The sequence below is a fragment of the Podarcis melisellensis genome (genome assembly GCF_964234715.1).
Source record: "Podarcis melisellensis genome assembly, chromosome: 6".
Classification (NCBI taxonomy): Eukaryota; Metazoa; Chordata; class Lepidosauria; order Squamata; family Lacertidae; genus Podarcis; species Podarcis melisellensis.
Genome location: NC_138538.1, coordinates 55,066,736 through 55,088,449, shown reverse-complemented (window position 1 = coordinate 55,088,449; position 21,714 = coordinate 55,066,736). Strand labels below are relative to the sequence as shown.

The following is a 21,714-nucleotide window of genomic DNA, read 5'->3' as shown; positions in this document are numbered from 1 at the left end:
CACACACTGAGAAGCGAGTTTAATAAGGAAGTCAGAATGTTTCCAGTTCATAATATGGGGACTTAATAAATCATTCTGTAACTGAGTGGAAGAGTACTGCAGCTGGTACAGTATTCTTAGTATTATTATTTTTAGTATTCTTAGCATTATTATTTTCAGCCTAGTGGATCTCTTATGGGATATGGATAGTGGGCAGAGGGAGTAGCTGAAACTTTCTGGTTCTCAGAATCTCATATCGTCTAATTCTGCATTCATGTAAAAGAGGACTGGATAGGCTTGCTAAAACTCCACATTTGCAGAGATGTATACAGCTTCATTTGCAGGCTTATACTTCTCATTTCATTTCACATGCATGGACAACTACTTGTAAATTAAAGGGAGTTCCATATTTTAGTTATAACCTTTTCGTAAGTAGGTTAGCTTATTTTTTGTACAGCAAATTCCATTTAACCCCCCTCTTAAAGGCAGCCTTGAATCTTGAGGCTCCCTGCCACTCTTTGTGAAACAAGGGATCGGTGGAAATCTCATTGAAACTATGGAACCAACCCTTTTCTTAAGAAATAATAACTGTTGTATTATCTTATTCTATTTTGTTTTTCCTACTTTTTGGAAAGATAACTGCTATGCTCATCCTCTTAATCAAAAGCAAATAGCAAAACTGAACTGAATTTGAAATACCCATCTCTTACTACAACCTAGATATGGCCCCAAGTGACATCACATGATTGTCACTTGCAGCGTCACCCTAGAGTAACTGCTATACTTAACAAATGGGGAGTATCTCTCTTAATTGCCACTGTCCTGCCCCATTATTTGCATCTGTAGCAAAGTAGGGTACCTTTGTTTTTTTAAAAATACAAAAGTAAGCAATGTGTGGCCTATGAGCCACATTCTACTCACTAGGTGGTATTCTTAGCCTATGCTACAATGTCTAATTTATTTCTTCATATTCTCCCTTTTCCTGACTTGAAGTATGAGTATTGGAACAAAGTATTGGAACAAATATGTTCTGTACGTAGCATGATGCTACCTCCTCCTGGAAAGGGAGCACAATATAACTTACAATTCTTGTTGCTGTTTCAGAAGATATGTAGAAAATTTAAACTTTTTATTGCTGACAACATTTTAAGCTCAGCCGAATACACTGATAGCCATATTCATTCACAGCTCTAAAGACCATCCTAGACAAGATTAGCATTACGTGACTTACTTTTAAAAGATTATCCAGATTGAGACCCCTATCCATCACACCTGGCTCATCATCTGCATAAGGTCCTCCCACACTTTTAGTTTTTAAAAGCTATTTACATACATAGCTTCTTATTGTGTGGTTGGTGTCTTCTCTAGTTTGACCCTAATATACCTCTCTTGGAGTGGACTTTCCCTCTCCTTTTCCCAGAGTTGCATTTGGCTGCTCTCAAAGGGCCAGTGATAGATTAATAGCCAATGAAGGGAAAACTCGTGGCAGAATCTAATTACTTTTCACAGAGATTTCCTTGTCCTCGATTTGAGATGGAGACAGCTTGTTGGATCCTTAGCAAACTCTACAGTGTCAGGGTGGCCTGGTTGCATTTTGCAAGTTCAATTCAGTCGAACACTGATCCTGATACCTGCTTTCTCTAAGGTTTCTGATGCCTTTGCAAGTGTCCAGCATGTGTCTTGGATTAGCTAAAGCTGATGGCCCCATGCTAATCATCGGTAGTCCAAATCATTACAAAGCCTATGACATAGCATGTAGGAACAGTGGCTTTTGTGCAAAGTCAGTAATAATAGGTTCTTCTCTGATGAAATACTTCCTGCCTCATTTTTCTAGTGTTAATTAATAAGGAATACTACTTTCTGCTTCTGTTTTACTTGATGTATCCAAACTAAGGGCTAGAGCTTTGAAATTTGTGTTAGGTATTTAACAAGATCAAAATTTTAAAGATTTTTTTTAAAGGTATATGTGCATGTATTAGAAAAAGGCTGACCCTTAAGTATTTACCAGTCTAGATTTTGTAACTAACTTTTAGTCATTGTCCCCAAAAGCAAGAGGATTTTCAAGTACACGTATGCTGAAATGTGTGATCTATTGTATTTTCCTTAGGATGAAAACATGGTTAGCTTTATCAAAGGCAGCATCAAAGTCAGAAACAGTTATCAAACATATAGGTTTGTAGCATTTTAATATTTTTTTTACAATTATTATGTTCCAGGCATCCATCCAAATCAAAAGTTATTGCTTATTATGTTTGGTGCTCTGCTCTTCTCAGGCTTCACTCTAGTCTGAATTGATTCTGGCTGATATTTTATTTTATTTTAATTAATTAATTAATTAATTAAATTTTAATTCAATAAATCAATCTAATGTATTTATATCCTGCACTTTCAAAGTAAAAACTCTCATAAAGCAGCTTAGAGTGGTTACTAATAAATACAATATATGACTCTAAAAGCAAAACCAGTAAACTCACAGTTGAAACAACAGCAATGAATCAAAAAGATTAGTGAGGCCATTAATAAAAGTCTGAGTAGAATAAACTTTTTTTACTCCTCTTTAAAATCACCAACAAGTGGGTGATGTGCACCTCCCCAGGGGGGAGGGAATTCAAAAGATGCAAGGCCATCTCTGGTACTCTCTTCATACCATGGGTATTGAGTAAATGGTATATTAGCAGTAGCTCTTAGTGTCATGTATTTCAAAGTGCTAGACCATGATTGGTATTAGAACTGGATTACATTCTGGGTTTTGATGAGATCTTTTGGTTTGATAGGGAGCTGGACAGTCTAATACATTCTCCCCACTATGTTAAAGGAGAAAATCATCCCCATTTTGAAGGTGGCGTAAAGCTGGGAGTTGGGGCATTTAATCTGGTATGTATCACATTTTTTTTGTATACATGGTTCTGGCTAGGGCTGTTGGGAGTTGTATTCCATCATCTGGCTTTATATTTGACTGTTCAAGAGATTATTTGAAGTTGGCATCTTTTACGTAAGAATTGGTTCCAGCGGCTGAAAATGCTGCTATGTGGTAGTAGCTTCATGTAGTGGCTATAACATTTTATGAGCTGCTTTCTTATGAGATTTCCCACCACCTGTAACTCACTCACTGCTCTGGCTGCCAGTTTGCGACTGAGCCATATATAAGGCCCATGTACTGGCTTAGAAGGCTCTAAACAACTTGAGATCAGGCCATTTTAGGGAGTGCCTTCTTCAATATCAGCCTGCCTGGCTGTTGAGGTATGCGAGTAAGGCCTTCCTGATTGCATTGTGGCCTGCAGCAGAAGGGCTGAGTCTCAGTGGTAGAGCGTCAAGTTTGCATGCAGAAGGTCCCATGTTCAGTCCTCAGCATCCCCAGGTGGGGTTGGGAGAGACAGTAGTGAGTTAGATGGACCAATGGTCTGACTCAATATAAGTGGAACCAGAATAATCTCTGACCGGCTAGCATTTTAGTTCTTGCTTAAAGCCACTTTATTCCCAAGCCTTTGATGGTGGTTTGTTCTTAATTTGTCATGCTGATTGATCGTTTTATGACTATTATTGTATATTCATTCATTCATAGACTATTGCACTAGCCCAAAGGCCATGGCATCGTTCACAAGGGGAACCAAAGGAAAAACAGCAATAATCATAAAAACATTTAGCATTACCAGTGCAAAAAACCACGGCCAAGTCTCCTAGAAATTATTTGTTGCATAAGCTAGAATAGCAGGGAAATCTCAGGTAAAATATGCCAGCTTAATTGTCCGAATCCCCTTTGCAGCTGACTGCTATTTTATCTAGCTCTTTTCTCCTGATCTTCTTAGCTGCCAACGCATATAGTGCCACTTTATAGGTTACAAAGTCATCAGTATCACTCAGCAGCCATTTCACCCTTTCCACCCCGTTAGAGTGTATTCCATTCGTAAGCAGGGGTTTTATAAATTGGTCTCTTGGATCTATATATAGTGGGCATTGCAATAAATAATGGTACAGATCCTCTACACAGGGTTGCCCACATATACAAAGTCTCTCCTCGTACTGTACTTTGCTGTACCGAGCATCCAACACCATCGAGGGCATTGATTGGAATAATAATTCTGTAAAAGCGATTCTTAGTACGGCAAGTGGGAGCTTTGTCAGATATCTAGCTTGGGTGTGCTCTGTTTTAATAAGTGGGAGCCATGGTGAGCTTTTGGTAGAGGCAATCGTGGATAAATCCCTTTCTTCATCGGACCTAAAGAGACAATCTCTTAGGTGCCTCCTATCCATCGTCATGGTCACCTGAAGATCTTGTAATTGATATTGGGACAAGAAGCTTTGGATGTCAGCCTTCCAGCATATGGAATGTTCCCCTTCAGTGTGGGACATAGCAGGGAATCTCTCCTCCGAGAGAGATTGGAGTCTTTTCACATAGCTTAGACACAGATAGTCAATTCTAGCCCGTATTGTTGTCACATCTGCTTCAACGCGGATAAGAGCAGCTGGGGTCCCCTTGGGGAGCGAGAGCACTTTTCTGAGAAATTTGTTCTGTACTATTTCTAAGGCTTTGTTAGCATTTGGGTCCAAGCCCCATATCACTACTCCATAGAGCATTTGGGAAACCACTTTACTGGTGAAGATTTTCAGCACAGGTTCTAATAACTGGCCACCCAATGTAAAATAGAATTTCATTAGTGCCCCACAAGCTTTCTGCATTTTGAGTTTCGAGAAACTAGTCCTCGCCATAATTTCCTGTATGCTTTTCACCTGTGCAAATTTTATAACAAGATACCAATTATAAAGAATGTTTAAGCTACAGTGATTAAAATCACAAGCACTTCAGGAAATGAATTAAGCTGTGTGAAGGAGTGAAGGTCTTTTCAGGGAGGAAATGTGTGAAACCTTACAACATGTGCTTGAAGCTCAAACTCATCAAGTTTACAAGAGCTATATTTGTCACACTGGAAATGCTCAGATTATTCTATTATATATAGCTTGTTTCTTGCCAGTAATCAGAATGTTATAAGGGCAGCATTATGTATTGAAGAGCTGCTGTGCTGATGAAAAGCTTTTATGATATTGCAATTTTAATTTGCAGGAAGGTTCCCTCCATTATGACCCTTCTGATTTTATATTTTATATCAGTATCTGCTTGTGAGCTACTTGTGAGCTGTTTGTAGAATTTGTAGGGGCTAGCTAACTACAAGTTATATTAATTATGTGATTAGCAATTGCACTGTGGTTTTTAACAATGGAAATATTGGGAGTAGGGGATGGTAGTTTCATCGGTACCTTCAGTATGCAAGAAAGTAACATTTAAGTCTTCCCTCTCCAGTAACACCTCATCCTCCTCTGTTCAGCAACAGAGGAGTAACTTTACATGTTCCTCCCCTGATGTTTATGCAATTATCTGTGGGGTGGGTGTTTTGCATGTTTAGTTGTACATGCAGAAGGTTTCCTGTAATCTGGAACTCGGATAGTTGCTGAACCATGATTTTTACTCATAATGCCCAATAGGGCTCCAGGTATAAGTACATCAAATGTCAAGATTTTCCTTTATAAAGGTGTCTTGAACAAAAATAACAGAAGTGGCTCCTTCATACTGGAATCTTCTTTTCTGATGATTCAGCTCAGAGCTTTTTTTCTTTAAAAAATGTTTAGGAGTACTCTCATTTTCCTATTTGTATTAAAATACCGCCCCTCAATGAGACCAAACTTAGATTCACAAAATGTTTAGGGGTATGCGTACCCCTGCGTCCCCCCAGAAAAAAGGCATTGGTTCAGCTTCACTTCTAGATATGCTTGTTAAGCTTATTTCCAAAATAATAAGACTGTAAGGCACCACTTTATACTGCTGCTTTCATAATGAAGGAAGGAAGAGCAAAAACACACACAGAAAACTAACCCTGCCTACTGTTTGACCTTCCTCACTACCATGGCAGATTGTAATTACCAACCTCAAAAGCTGTGTTGTTTCCACTCTGGTATAAGATGACTTGACCCATGACTTGCTCATCTCTAATTGGCCCAAGGCTGTGGAAGCATCTTCCCACACCTGCCCCATTATTTCTTCTGCTGACATGGGAACTCTCCACATTATGTGTAAATAATATGCCTTAGAAGAATTTGCCCTAAAATATGGCTTAAACATGTAGTACTAAATAAACTAACAAATAAGAAGAAATTGCATTGTGCTCAGTGCTATTGAGGGGTGTGTGGTATGGCAAACATGACATATGGAAGCCATTTTAGGTGAGCTTGATATGAAACTTGTTCTGCTCCTTTTATTTGTAAAATATCTTTTCTGAGATGTTGCAGGTAAAATAAATGTATATCTATATATAATTTTCTTCCCACAAATTTTCTTTGGTTTTTATTTCTATAGACTTTGTCTATGTTACCATCAAGGATTGTACGGTTACTGGAGTTTGTTGGGTTTTCAGGAAATAAGGCAAGTATATGTTTGTTTATGTTGTTTCATTTATTAAAATCTTTTATATGCCACTTGTCATTTCAAAAGACTTACCAAGGCACTTCTCTGAGCAATAATAAAATACAACAATAAAAATCCTATAAATAAAAACCTGTAAAACATCAATATTGATTGCAGTAGCCAGAAATGCCAGGAGTCAGTATTAGCGGTCAGCAAATGCCTGGGTAAATGAGTACATTTTTAGTTGCACCCCATAGCTGGCTCCCAAATGCTCTCTAAGCTAATATAATTTCAGGGTAGGAGCCACCACTGTGAACATTTAGTCGGCATCTATGTTGTTGTTGTTGTTGTTTAGATGTTTAGTCGTGTCCGACTCTTCGTGACCCCATGGACCAGAGCACGCCAGGCACTCCTGTCTTCCACTGCCTCCCACAGTTTGGTCAAACTCATGCTGGTAGCTTCGAGAACACTATCCAACCATCTCGACGTCTGTCGTCCCCTTCTCCTTGTGCCCTCCATCTTTCCCAACATCAGGGTCTTTTCCAGGGAGTCTTCTCTTCTCATGAGGTGGCCAAAGTACTGGAGCCTCAGCTTCACGATCTGTCCTTCCAGTGAGCACTCAGGGCTGATTTCCTTCAGAATGGAGAGGTTTGATCTTCTTGCAGTCCATGGGCCTCTCAAGAGTCTCCTCCAGCACCATAATTCAAAAGCATCAATTCTTCGGCGATCAGCCTTCTTTATGGTCCAGCTCTCACTTCCATACGTCACTATTTAATTCAATTAATTCAATGGTGTAAAGAAAACAATCTTATGCTTAACACCAAAAAAACCAAAGAACTCATAATTGACTTTAGGAGAAAGAAAAGTGTATTTTTACCATTGCACATAAATGGCGAGGAGGTGGAGAGGGTTGGTAGTTTTAAATACCTGGGCATTTATATCTCTGAGGACCTCTCATGGACTGCAAATATTAATATGGTTGTGAGGAAGGTGCAGGGGAGGTTGTATTTCCTGAGAATGCTCAGGGGACTGAATCTATCTCAGCACCTACTTCTGTCCTATTACCACAGTACCATCGAGAGTGTCTTAACCTATAGTATATTATCGTGGTATGGGAGCAGCTCTGAAATGGATAAAAAAGCTTTACAGAGAATAATTAAAATTGCCCAGAATGTTATTGGGCTCCAACTACCAACCCTGGATGAGATCTTCACGTCTCGCAGCTTGAAGAAGTCACACAATATCCTGAGAGATCCCACCCATCCTGCTCACAACTTCTTTGAACTGTTGCCTTCGGGCAGAAGATATAGGACAATGAAAACACGAACCACACGCCTTCTGAATAGTTTCTATCCAAGAGCTCTGATTGCACTAAATAATGATTTCAGGGCCAGTTGCAAGAAATAGCAAGCAGGGAGTAGGAAGGAATGAGATAGGTTTTAGGTTATGTTATGCCTTTAATAGGTTATGTTATATTCTGGATTATGTTATGTTTTATAGATTATGTCTGAATAGGATGAGAGTGTTGGAGATACGTGCAAATGTGTATGTGAACCCGGTCTTTGGGTGTTTGATTTTCGTTGTTGTGTATACTGTGTATATACGGACAATGACAATAAATTTATCTTAATCTTAATCTATTGGGAAAACCATAGCTTTTACTATATGGACCTTTGTTGGCAAGGTGATGTCTCTATTTTTTAAGATGCTGTCTAGGTTTGTCATTGCTTTTCTCCCAAGAAGCATGGATCTTTTAATTTTGTGGCTGCTGTCGGCATCTATACAGTACAGATAAAACTAAGAACTGCTACACACACACACATTACAGTAAGATAAGATAAATAAAACTTTATTCGCATTAGTCAATGGCCATAGTAACAGTAAAGCATTACAGTATATGCAGAAAAGGAAATCTGATATAAAAACACAATTTAAAGTCCTGAACCAGCAGTCAGTTAGTGGCCCTTATTCTGATTGCCTCTGCTATGAACCTAGCAACCTTGCTGTTATCTGCTCATTTTGATCTGATAGAAGAAAGGACATTGTGGCAGTGGTTGAGCACTCTGGGATGGTTAGTAGGAGTGGGGTGATGATCTCGTTCCTCAGGTCTTTGTAGAGAGTACAGGACAGGAGGACGTGTGCCGCTGTTTCGGTGCTACAATCTCCACAGGGGCAAAGACGTTTCTCAGGCGGAATCTTTTGGAATCAACCCTCAAGTACCGCAGATGGCAAAACATCCAGTCTTACAAGTGTAAAAGCACGTCTGTATTTTGGGATAATAAGTTTGTGTGGATATGGGGCCAGAGAATCAAAATGGGGAGATGGAAACTGAACATACTAAGGACAGAATTTCCATATAGTGGCCAGGTTATTCTGGTGCTCCTTTAGTGGGGAGCTTCTTTAGACTGTTGGCTTTAGTGGGGCCCAAAGTGAGTAGGTGTTGTGGGGATAGGCCACAAGAGTGAAGTTTTTGATAGACAGTTTTAAGCCAGGCACTTTTATGGGAGTCTTGAAGTACTAGGCACATCTTCTAAGGGGAACACATGTTAATTGCTGTTGCATTTTCTGTAACCACTACTTCATTCATTTGGTGTTTTGTGAAAGAGATGTCTGATAACTTTATTGGGCACTATGGTGACATACATTGATATTGTTCTCCTGTACTAGCTGAGTAAACCAATTTAACTTTCGGTGTTGGAAGATACTTCTCTCCTTAGTTACAGTGGAACAAATAGAGCAAACCACAGGTGTAATTAATTTACAACCATTTATCTGACTGTGATGCAGGAACATGGTCTGCGACAGCTTCAAGAAGGAGCCTCAGTGTACAGCTTTAGGTCCGTGCTGTGCACTATGCTACTGCTCTGCTATCATACCTTCATGACTTTTGTGCTAGGTAGGATTCATTTTCTTCTCTAAATGTTGACCCTTCATACATCCAAAATGGTATGGGGATAGGAAGGAGTGTGTTCATCACTTAGCTGGTTGTGAATTACTTATTCAGAATAGCTTTAGAATTTTTGATGTATGACTTAATTCTTCACAAACTTTTATTTTCTTCAAGAAACACTTAAGATGGATATGATATATGCATAAAGATAAAGGTAAAGTGACCCCTGACCATTAGGTCCAGTCGCGGATGACTCTGGGGTTGCGGCGCTCATCTTGCTTTATTGGCCGAGGGAGCTGGTGTACAGCTTCTGGGTCATATGGCCAGCATGACTAAGCCGCTTCTGGCAAACCAGAGCAGCGCACGGAAACGCCGTTTACCTTTCTGCCAGATCAGTACCTATTTATCTACTTGCACTTTGAGATATATGCATAGCTCATCCCAAAATTCTGTTTAAAACATATAGACAGTTTTTGAACCAGGCTAATCCTAGCAATTTAAACAAAAACATAACATTATGAGCTATAAATGCAAGCATTTTGTTAGGTGTTTGCTGTTCCCCTAACCACTCTTTAACTTATTTTAAAAACCTTAGCACAGGTCTTCCTAGTCACTGGGATCAGATATGAGGCCTTTATAGGGATGCAGCTTTAGGGAGCTTGGGGTTGCTGATTCTAGAAGTGTGACTCTTCCTGCCCATAGCTTCAGTTTTACAGGATCCCCTCCCCAGTGAAACCTGTAAATGCCCAAACTTGTCTTAATGAGTTGCCTAAAAGTCACCTATCTTTGGACTATTTAGGAGCTGCTCAGTTTTGATGAGGATTTCCCTGTAATCATTTGCTTTTAATATTTTTGTGTCACCATTATTTTTGAGCTAAATTAATGTTTATATTTGGCCTTGAGAGAAAGTATGGAAAGGACTCACAATGTAAACTAAGTCTGGGCTACCCCCACTTTCTAATTTTTTGTTCTCCCAATTAATTTAGGGACAGGAAAAGGAAATGTTGAAGAAGCAGAGAAACTTCTTAAGCCTTACTTGGCTCGATATCCAAAAGTAAGATATATCTTAAATAGGCCTGATATGTGTACCAATGTAATATCTTACTGTAGAAAGATGATTAAATGCACATTAAAATTGTTGCCAATGTTTATTCTTGATTTATTCCAGGGATCCATATTCCTGTTTTTTGCAGGGAGAATAGAAACAATAAGAGGCAATGTTGATGGAGTAAGTAATTTGTTTTTATCCTTCACATACCTTCCTTGGGGCTTAAGAAATCTTTGTCCTTATGATCACAGTTCCTGGTGGGTTTTGCTCTCTGCAGTACAGTACTTGGCCACACTAAGAGTGACAAATGGATGTTGGTCTGAAAGAAGTAGAAGGGCATGCAACTGGTTGACCTGGCAGATTTGATAAGAAGGATTCAATAAAGATTGTAAGGAAATCACGGTAGAAAAGCAAGGCTATTTGCCATCTTATTTTCCACATGAACCTGACCATATATGAAGGTCATCCTCAGAGGTCCTTCTCCACTGGCGCAACCCTGTCACTGGATGAGATGCCCTTCAGCTGTAATGTCTCTGCTGTGGACTACCTTCCCCACCTGGTGCAAAGCCTGACATTTTTGCCTAGGCATTTTAAATCATTTGAGCCTTCTGGATTTAGATTTTGGACTGGTTACAGCTATTTCTGCTCTGCTGTGTGAGTGTAGTGGTGGGTTTTTAAATTTTATTATTTTAAGTTCATTCAAGCCTCTCTGAGCATTAAAAATAGAATATAAATACTTGAACAAAAATAAATTGAGCATCTATTATTGTTAGGTACTGAGTGGAAACAACACTAAATTATACTAAACTGTGAATTGGCTCTTGGTTTGAGAACCAATATGATGTGATAGTGTTTTGCTAGGACTTGGCATACGCAGATTCAAAGCTGCACACCACCTCGAACCTCACTGAATGCTTTTGGGTTAGTATTTTCTCGCTCAGCCTAACCTATCTCACAGTGTAGGAGGTGTGGAACAATATATGCCTCCTGAACAACTTGGAGGAAGTGTAGCATCAAAATTGAATTAAAAGAAAGAAATAACGTTTCTAAGCAAAGTTATTGATATCTTGTGCCATTTCTGTCTCCCCCTTTCCACGGAGATACAGACTGTCAGAATTGATTGAAGTATGTGATTGATACAGTAGTGTATGGCTTCTGGCCTGAGTGCATGCTTGACAAGGATGTTCAAAAGCTGCCCTGACATTTTTGAATGAGGGGTGTAGTCCTTTAACGTTTTCTTTTGATTTTCTAGGCCATCAAAAGGTTTGAAGAATGTTGTGAAGCCCAGCAGAATTGGAAGCAGTTTCATCACATGTGCTATTGGGAACTCATGTGGTGCTTCACATACAAACGTCAGTGGAAGATGGCATACTTCTATGCAGATCTGCTCAGCAAAGAGAACACCTGGTCCAAGGTGAGTACAAGGAAGATGTGCTGACGAGCACATCTGATAAAGAAAGGTAATGTTATGGTGTGATTTGGATCAATCAGTTTTTGAGTAGACTTATTCCAGGTAGACATTAAAATATGATTGAAAGGCCACTGAAGATATAAAACAATGCCATTCCTAGTTGTACTTTAGCAGCAGACACTTTGTCCTCTTAATCAAGCTCAAGTGGCATATGCTGTTGCATAGAGCCAGAGTCCTTGATAGGCCTGTAGCTTTGGTCTTCTCTCTTGTTCTGAGCTGTTCAGTAAGCATATGAAGAGAAGCCATGTCTGCTGGCTCATTTCCACTGTGTCCCTGATTGCTATCTTTTTAATTTCCCCCGAAGAAGTGATTGCTTTCCACTGAGAAAGTTTAGGGGCTTCTGATGGAAATTGTCTCCATTTTTATACATTTGGTCAGCTTAACCTGTCCAGGTCTGCCTTTTGTAATATCCCAAATCTTTCTCCTCCCTTCAAGCAGCTTGTTTTGATAATAAATGTGTGTTCAATTTCCTGTGTAGGAATCTTGTCTCGCTCAGATAGCAAGATGTGTACTCTTGTGTTGTCTAGAAAAAAAGGCTCACATTTGCATGAAATTTGAAAGCCTTCTGTGCTTTTGCTTACTCTTCAATAATTGGGTAGTTTTTCTGTTCTCTGCTTGACTTGCTAAAAGCCTTTCTTTGCTAATTCTGATTGGATACACTTTCAGTCCAAATAAATGTCTCACAGCAGAACCAACTGCTGCTTTGGCAAGAGAAATTCCGGTTGGCTGTAGGGTAGATGTTCTGCTTCTCTTTTGTTCTGAGACAACATGTGTCTTCATTTTGAAGTGGCTTGAATAAATGAGTAGTTAAAACCGTATAAGTTTGGGCTCCTTCTTATGGTAAGATATTTAGCTGGGCAGTGTAGGAATCTTGTATTATTATACTTAGTCATGTGTGTTTCCCATTTTTCTAAGTTTCTTCCCCTTATGCTTTTTAAATGCTATGTAAATCAGGATTTTCTTACAAAAATTCAATTATACTTTTTCATGGTATAATGTGCCTGGCAGGGTAGGGGTGGGGGTTGTGAAATATATTGCTAGTGGGTCTTGCTACCTGATTTGGACACTTAGAACATATTAGCCCTATTGACGTGTTATAGTAAATGCAGTTGCAGCAAGGCTTAGTTCCTACTGACAATGGGTAAACCTTTGTCTTGACTGTACCACTTTAGACTACAAGTGAGTGCTCACATGCCTGAATGCTTTTCCTTACAAAAATTGCCCACACATATAAACTTAGCCATTTCCCTAGTTTCATGTATGGAGTGTTGTTTTGTATGAATAAGCATTCAGTCTTTTGCACCTCCATCTTCAGTCTGAAATGGAACCATTAAACATAGATTTACCACTTTAGATGAGGACAAAGCCTAAGAATAGCCTGCTTTGGGGGCAGGGCTAGGCAAATGGCAGTGCTGTTGGATTACGATTCTAGACTAATGGTGCCTTTTTTGAGCCTATAAAAACAATGTTAATCAGGATAGATTCATGCCATCCTCAGGAGTGAGTAAAGGAATAGGAATGACCATAGTCATGTACTTTTGACTTAACTTCCTTGAAACCAAGTGCCCAAAAGCTGTTCCTTGGTGTAAGATCTGTTTTCTTCAAACACACACACACACACACACACACACACACGTACTAAACTGTAAAATCAGGGCTTTTTCCTGGCCAGAAATCATCGTAACTCAGTTCTGGCACCTCTCAGGTGTGTGCCATTGCCATAATAAGAGAACAAGGGAGGCATTCATGGTGCATTGCGGCACCTCTTTTTCTAGAAAAATAGCACTGTGTAAAAGTATGTATCTGTACACACATATTCTTTGCAAGTAGAAAAACCTGGATACAGAAAGAATTGAGTTCTAGTATATGTTTCTGATGTATTTACTTCCCTTTTCTGCTTTGTTTTGGTTACAATATCCTAATGCAAGAATATATGTTCTAGGTAATTTCACTTCCAATAGTATAAGGCCATATCCCTTAAATGTTTCACCATGCTGTCTTAGATATTGAAGATGACACAGGAATCTAAATTACAAGAAGGATTTTTAATCATACGTAATTTTCATTTTAGGCTACATACATATATATGAAAGCAGCTTATCTCTGTATGTTTGGACCAGATGATCATAAGCCTTTTGGGGATGATGATGTTGCACTATATCGGTAAGATTACCTGAGTCTTCACAAGGTCTGTATATTGACTGAGATTAGTCATGAAAGAAATACCCATTGTATTCAGCCCAGCTCTACACCTAAAATTGTAACTTTGTACATTCCTCTGTATTTAACACCAAGCCATATTTTAATTTATGGCCAATGGGATAATTCAGCAACATTTCTTGAACATAGTTTTAATTCTCTCCTACTACTTGAGACATAGGAATCCTACCCACAGTAACATTAAGTGAATCCCTTCTTCTGTGTCACATGGGACAGAGGGTCAAGATTAAATGTATATGGAGCAACACATGAAAATCTTAACATTTCTATATAGGCTACATTCTAGCCACAGCAGAGATGCACGTTTCTGCACCCCAATTTTGCTCCATTCTGGCATGCAACAGGCGTGATCACAGTGTTAAGGATACATGTGAACCAGACAAGGCAAGCCCTTAAGGAGGGCATGAAGCAGAGCTGGAAGGGTTGTGGCCTATGGAGAAGCCTGCAGGGAGCATTTGGTGGTCTTTAACTCTGGGGCAAGACACGGGGTGGATAATTTGAATTGGATGTGCCATTACTGCAGCTACTGTAGTACCATCCTCAGGTATTTGTTGAAGGAAACTTGGAAATGCCAGAATCCTCTAACTTCTGTAGCTGCCACAAAGTGTTTTTAAATTACGTACAGGTTTAAGGGGCCGTGAGATGCATGTCTGATTCTGTCACTAAGCAGCAGTAGACACATTTTGTTAAAGAAAATAAGTACTTCTTCAGAGCTGATCATCTTTAGAATGGAATCTGCTGCTTGACAATGCAGATGGGAAAATATAGGGGAGAGTTTTCAGTTCTGATATTGTCTTTCTAGTTCAGAGGGCTGCAGTATGTAGTAGATAAAGCAAATGAAATTTTGTATGCTTCCTTTCATCTCCCCCACACCTCACAGGGCTGTGCCTAGTTTGAAACTGAAAATAGCAGGAAAGTCCCTGCCTACAGAAAAGTTTGCAATTCGGAAATCCCGCCGATATCTGTCCTCAAATCCTGTTCCACTTCCTGTACCTGTTTTGGTAAGATGAAGAGGCTTCCCCTGCCCATCCATTGCTTAGAGATCTCATTATTTATATAAAAACTTCCCTGGTTATTTCTTTTTTAAATGAAATGGTTGTGTGTGGGGGGGGAGAGGCTTGAAATGCTCCTGTCATGGCAGCTAATAATGGACACTGCATGTGCATACTTTCATGCATATGCTCTGCTGTACCAGGGAAAAACAGGTGGGTGGATCATGTGGACAACAGCCTAAGTATATAGAAATGTATGCATCCAGTTGCATAACACATTGTAGATAAACCATATTTTTATGGTTCTTTGGATTGTCCTGAATACCACCATTTGGTAGCTAAGCCCCAAACCAAAAGTCCTGTTTGGAATGCATTTTGGCTTGCTTCCTGATGAAACTGTGTGTGATGATTGTCATTTATCCGTTTTAGACCCCCTAATTAGTAGCAGTTGCCAGGACATTGTCCTGTTCGCCTCAGACATTGTGGTAGATTGCAGTGTTTAGCTGGTGATAACATTGCAGTGTTTAGCTGGTGATATTGTGAGGTTTAGCTAGCAATAACATTGTAACGTTTAACTGGTGAGTTATTGCAATGTTGAAAACCAAATATCACCCAGCTCTTACACACATTGTGATTCGCGATATATTGCCAGCTCAAATATTATGAAACAATTATTACGATGTGAACTTCAAACCAGTTTTGCATGATATATTGATAAATCACCCAGCCCTAGCCTGCATCCAGTGATTATGGCTACTGGGAGCAAATAAGCACCTACATTACATCTCTTTCAGGTCAAAGTTAGTGGAGTCTAGTATTGAAACATGTGATTCTTGCAAGCCACCTTGACTTCTATGTGTCCTCCTTTTTCTGCTGAACTTGCACCACAAACACAGCAGATGGTGCTCTTTAACAATTCTCTCCATTGAGGAACTGGAAGTGGGTATTGAAGCTATTTATAGCACTCTGTTAATAGTTAATTGTGCTAGGTCTATTTGGTTTGGATCAAAAGGTGCTTACTGCTGGAAGCTTCTAATTTAAAGTGGGGGGGGGATATATTTTGTACTGCAATTTTTATTTTTATTTTCTTCAAATCCCTGCTAGAATGATCTTGACAAAAACACAGTTTCTCCATTCAGTTACAGAATTGTTCAGTACAAAATATATAAAGCTGATGTACAAGGTGATGCTGCTTCAGTTGAATCTGTTCAGTCTAATCTGCCAAGACAGGAAGAAAAGTAATGTACAGAGTGGCCTAACCCAGATAAAAAGTAGCTAAGAGGAAAAAATAGTATAGGATCAAATGTTTTGCTTTTTATTTGTCCAAGGAGACTACAGACCTTGCAATTTTTCAGTCATTGCATACCTTTCTATATCAGTGGGTGTTCAAAAGTAGATAGAAATAAAATGGAACACTTTCTTGCACATCTCGGCATAATTGGGGGTGTGGCTATTGGCATTCTCTAAGAACAAAGGAATTCAGCTAGGCTGTATGGACAGGCTGAACATTGTTTGCAGGGAAAAAAGGCAAGGCCTGAAATCTGGCAAAAAGTGTAGCAGTTCAGTTGGTCCAGCAGTAGATAAAATGTTCACTGCTAACTACGTGCATCATGCACATTTTTATAACATTCTGATCTTTGAAAAAGTAGTTGTAAAATATATTTCAGAGGTTACCTAGTTCACAAGCATTATTATTATTATTATTATTATTATTATTATTATTATTATGAGTGCTTTTTCTGGGGGGATGCAGGGGGACTCATACCCCTAAACATTTTGTAAATCTAAGTTTGGCCTCATTGAGGGGCCTTATTTCAATATGAGTAGGAAAATGAGAGTACCCCTAAACATTTTTTTTAAGAAAAAAGCTCTTCTTCAGCATTTATGCATACTCCTTGAACAAACTGAAGTATACCAGATCGATCACCTTTGTAATCTTTATAACAACCCTGTAAAGTAGGGCAATATTATCCCTATGTTGCAAGTGGAGAGTGGGTAGACTATGACTGAAATATGGTGGCTTGCCTAAGAACCACATTGTATTGTGGTTGAGGTGAGATTCAAACGTTAAGTCTGCTGGTTCATAATTTAGTCAACCTGGTATTCAACAACATCTGGAGGACTACAATTCCCATCAGCCTCACCCAGCATCAGTCAATCATTTTATTTGTATGCCGCCTTTCCGAAGTGCTCAAAGCAGCTTACAACATATTTTTAAAAATAACATAGCTATCAGCCTAACAAAAGTAGCCATAAACAATAAACAAAACATCAAAAAGTACGTATCTAAATTGAACAATTTCCACATAAATCATAAGATTATAAAAAATAATATCAATGACAGGAACAATTGCTCCTAAACAATGCCCCAGCATGTCCTGTGGTCAGGGTTATGGGAGTTGCCAGTGGTGTTCTGTTGTACAGCATTGTTTTGGTGCCTCCTGCAAGGCAGGACCCAGTGCAACCCCACCAATCCTGCTACCCTAAACCCACCTCTGGAGTTGTTGTAGTCCACAACATTGACAGGAACTTTGCAGCTACCCCTGTCTTAGTCTGTTGAACACTTCCCCCATGTTAACATCACTTGCTACACTTCTCATTTGAATTTTAAATGGAAAAGCAGCTGAGCTTCATTTCTGTGTCTCTAGTCAGACCATTGATAGGGAATGGAGCCAGAATATTATGATTATAATAGAGCTATGTTTATTTGGGCTACAAATTATAGAAAGGAGAGGCTTTCACTAGATTTTTTCCACAGAACCCTGAGTTCTTTTAAGTATTATAGCCAACTAGCTTCAAAACCCAAATGCAAATATGGGAAATAAAGTTTAATAGCCCATTAAATTCATTATCTCATGCTTCCTTGAGGTCATCACATGGCACAAATAGTCCTAGTAGTTCCATCTTCTCTGGTTCCTTTGGAAAGTTCTTTCTGTTCCTTCTCTGCTTGCTTCTTTTTTGTGTTGTTCACTCATATGCTAGGTAAGATCTGAAATAGAAATACCCATATAAAAGTTTCAGCTACTATATTCCTGCTTACCCACCTTTGCTATCCCATTGCTCTTGCCATTTCACTATTGATCACCTGTTTTTAAGGTCCAAACTAGAAAAGACTGGAAAGAATTATAAATGTATGTATATTTATATTTATTCATATACAGGCAACTTCCCACTTATGCAGGGATTACATTATGGGTCCTCGCATGCATAAGTTAAATGTACAGTGGTGCCCCGCAAGACGAATGCCTCGCAAGACGAAAAACCCACAAGATGAAAGGGTTTTTCGGTTTTTGCGTCGCTTCGCTAGACGATTTTCCCTATGGGCTTGCTTCGCAAGAAGAAAGCCCATAGGGAAATCTCCGGGGACCTCTTTTAAATGCTGGCGGTGGGGAGCAAAGCCTTTCCCCCCCCCGGCCTTCAGAAGAGGTCCAGGAAGGCCGGCGGGGGCCGAAAGGCTTTGCTCCCCACCGCCAGAATTTTAAAAGCGGTCCGGGATAGCAGGGAAGCGCTTCCCGCTATCCCGGACGGCTTTTGAAGGCAGCCGGGGGGAGCAAATACTTTCGCCCCCCGCCGGCCTTCAGAAGAGGTCCTGGACCTCTTCTGAAGTCTTTGCTCCCCCCCGCTTGCCTTCAAAAGCCGTCGGGGAGAGCGGAGAATCGCAGCGCGTTTTTCCGCTCTCCCGGGAAGGCAGGCAGGGGGGAGCAAAGACTTTTGCCCCCCGCCGGCCTTCAGAAGAGGTCCAGGACCTCTTCTGAAGGCTGGCGGGGGGCAAAAGTCTTTGTCCCCCCTGCCTGCCTTCCCGGGGGCTTTTAAATCGCCCCAGGACAGCGGAGAATTCCTCTGCTGTCCCGGGGCGATTTTAAAATGCTGGCGGGCGGCAGCGCTGCGGCCCGCCAGCATTTTAAGATCACCCCGGACAGCGGAGAATTCCTCTGCTGTCCCGGGGCGATTTTAAAATGCTGGCGGGCGGCAGCGCTGCCGCCCGCCAGCATTTTAAAATCGCCCCGGGACAGGGGAGAAGTCTCCGCTGTCCCGGGAAGGCAGGGGGGGGGGAAGCAAAGACTTTCGCCCCCCGCCGGCCTTCAGAAGAGGTCGGGGGACAGACTGTCCCCGGACTTGGTCTGAAGGCGGTTTCCATAGGAAGGCATTGATTGATTTTCAATGCATTCCTATGGGAAACCGTGCTTCGCAATACGAAAAACTCGCAAGACGAAAAGACTTGCGGAACGAATTAATTTCGTCTTGCGAGGCACCACTGTATGTAAGTTGGGTACACCCTCTAAAAGCCTTAATTCTAACACTAGCTTGATGGAAATTTAGAGGGGGCTAGCATTCACAAACTAATAACAATATTAAAGGAGATATATGTGGGTGCACTTGTGCAAATTCAGCATTTGAATTTTAGAAATTTAGCATTTGAATGTTAGAAAATGCAACAATATTATGTCATGGTCATCAGGTGGTTGAAATGAAATGTGACAAGAGTGTCAGTGGGATATAGGCCATTATTCTTCAGTTCCAGTGTAGTAATTAAGTACTCAGTGATTCAGATCAAACTTCCTAGAATCAGTTTTCCAGTTGGCCCCATATTGATAGCAGCTCCTGGATTTTGTGATTACATGTTACACAGGTGATCTCAGCTTAGCAAAAGAGCAAACTAAATGATGGTATTTATGTCTAATTCTTACCATTAATATTAATCAGAGCCAATATGTTACTTGCCATGGGAGCTATTTGCTTCTCCCCAGGGATTTTTTCCTTTACTGAGTTCGCATACCAATATCACAAAAAAATGTTCTGTTGCTTCTTTCTCTTATCCTTTGGCTGAGTTGCTATAGACATGAATGTTCACGAACATTCTGCACCATCAGAGTGAATGAGTCAGCAATTTTCTGTCTGGTCAACTTGAAGCTTCCATGATAAAACAAAATAGTTCATTTTAGAGAGAGCTTGTGCAGACCAAAGGTTGTGAGAACCAGTATGAGTAGGTTGGAAAGAAGGCCTAGGAGGTAGGGTGACTGAAGAAGAAATGAAACCATGGAACGAGGAGCAGGAACCTTATGAAAAGGTTGGTAGAAGAAGCAGACTTGAGAAAGAGAGAAAAGGGATTCTGGAGAAACCATGAGAAAGAGGATCTCATATTTCTTTGGGACAAGACGCTATGATGAGAGAGAGAGAGCAGTGTTGGTTTACCTAGGAAGCTGAACAGAGGTTTGAAATCCAGAAGGCTAAAGTGTGGATAGTGTAGGCAGATGGCTAAAGCTATCTTGATTTTGAGGGAATTATGAGTGGGGAAGGTTGAAGCAAGGAGGAGCCAAGTTCAAAATGAATATTGAAGGAAAATAGTCAGTGAATGAGGGAAGCCAAATCCACCACTGGGAGGTAAGAGGTGGGGGGGGGGCAGAAGTTACAGTCTTGCAGTGTTGTAAAGACAACCAAATGAATGAGTTGGCTTTCTGAGGAGTTAAATGGTTTTTTTGTCTGTTTTTGCTGAAACTGGCTAACTCTGCTTCCAGAATATTTGAACTAAACCAGCTAATTGTTTGGGCTTAACACCTCTAGTTTCCAGTAACTACATTTCTCTACTGCTGTAACAACATGCTCTACTCTGTGATCGCTTCTAGGAGATGATGTATGTCTGGAATGGTTATGCAGTGATTGGGAAGTGTCCTGACCTGACTGGCGGTATGTTGGAGTGCTTGGAAGATGCAGAAGCAGCCCTGGAAAGGAGCCCAGGTAACTCATGTCTAATTTCAGAGGGTGTGGTCCGTGAGAGATTGTGGTTGTCCGTCGAGTTGTTAGACGGTAAACCTATTAGCCCATTTTTATTTAATCAGCAAGTGGATTATGGGTCAATGAGTTGATGATACAGATGGTAACAGTATTTTTACTGTTGCTTTGGCCACCCCTCCCCACTTACTACCTTATTAAATTGGGGGGGGAATACTATCGTATTTTTCCATGTATAAGACTAAAAAATAATGCCAAAATTAGGGGGCGTCTTATACATGAGGCCATTTCCCCTCATTTTCTTAAATCTGAGTCCCCCAAAATAGGAGGTGTCTTATACATGGGGGCATCTTATAGCCAAAAAAAATGCAGTAATCACTTCCAGGAATATATTTACAACTATTTTTAGATTTGGATGTAAGTTTGGGAAGTTGACTTTTCTTGACAATAAATTGACTGCCTTCAGTCAGTCTCTGTGTTGGGAGAAGTTGACTACCCTTTAAGGATGCAATGGTATAACTGCATGTATGTGGGTCAGCATAGTGGGGGGGGGGGCGAATTACAAGTAATAAATGACTCTGACAGTACAAGGGACACAGGACTTTTGAACAAGATGCAAGGGGAAATATGTATGTATGTCTCAAGCAAAGCTCTTTTTTTTGCTTAATTATGTTTGGTTGTATTCAACATAAAACTAAGTAAGTCGTTCCATCAGCACAAAAATTTCTATTTGCACAATGTTGTTGCTTGTTGTTGTTTATTAAATCTGTATACCACCGTTCATCCATAGGTCTCAGGGCAGTTCACAAGATAAAACTGCAATATAAAAGACACAAAATACATAATAAAAATAAGAACAAAAACAAGCCAATAATCCTCCCTCCCACAACACATTTAAAAGGGCATTGGATGCCAATAAGCCAAAGGTCTAGAACTTCTTCCCACCCCAATCTGTTCTAATCTGCATAGCAGATTTTGGGAGTGTACAGG

At 40.1% G+C, this 21,714-nt stretch overlaps 1 protein-coding gene across 4 annotated transcripts in view; it reads left to right on the top strand.

Annotated features, from left to right (window-relative positions):
- The window catches only part of TTC39A (tetratricopeptide repeat domain 39A), a 48,495-nt gene that overhangs the window by 18,382 nt on the left and 8,399 nt on the right, over positions 1 to 21,714 (top strand). For all 4 annotated transcript variants that reach the window (XM_081913961.1, XM_081913962.1, XM_081913963.1 and 1 more), the window contains 10 exons: positions 2,087 to 2,151; positions 2,754 to 2,853; positions 6,326 to 6,391; positions 9,161 to 9,269; positions 10,250 to 10,317; positions 10,432 to 10,491; positions 11,564 to 11,725; positions 13,854 to 13,945; positions 14,883 to 15,003; positions 20,619 to 20,730. In XM_081913961.1, the coding sequence (XP_081770087.1) occupies positions 2,087 to 2,151; positions 2,754 to 2,853; positions 6,326 to 6,391; positions 9,161 to 9,269; positions 10,250 to 10,317; positions 10,432 to 10,491; positions 11,564 to 11,725; positions 13,854 to 13,945; positions 14,883 to 15,003; positions 20,619 to 20,730 (955 nt within the window). The remainder of the gene's footprint in view (positions 1 to 2,086; positions 2,152 to 2,753; positions 2,854 to 6,325; positions 6,392 to 9,160; positions 9,270 to 10,249; positions 10,318 to 10,431; positions 10,492 to 11,563; positions 11,726 to 13,853; positions 13,946 to 14,882; positions 15,004 to 20,618; positions 20,731 to 21,714) is intronic.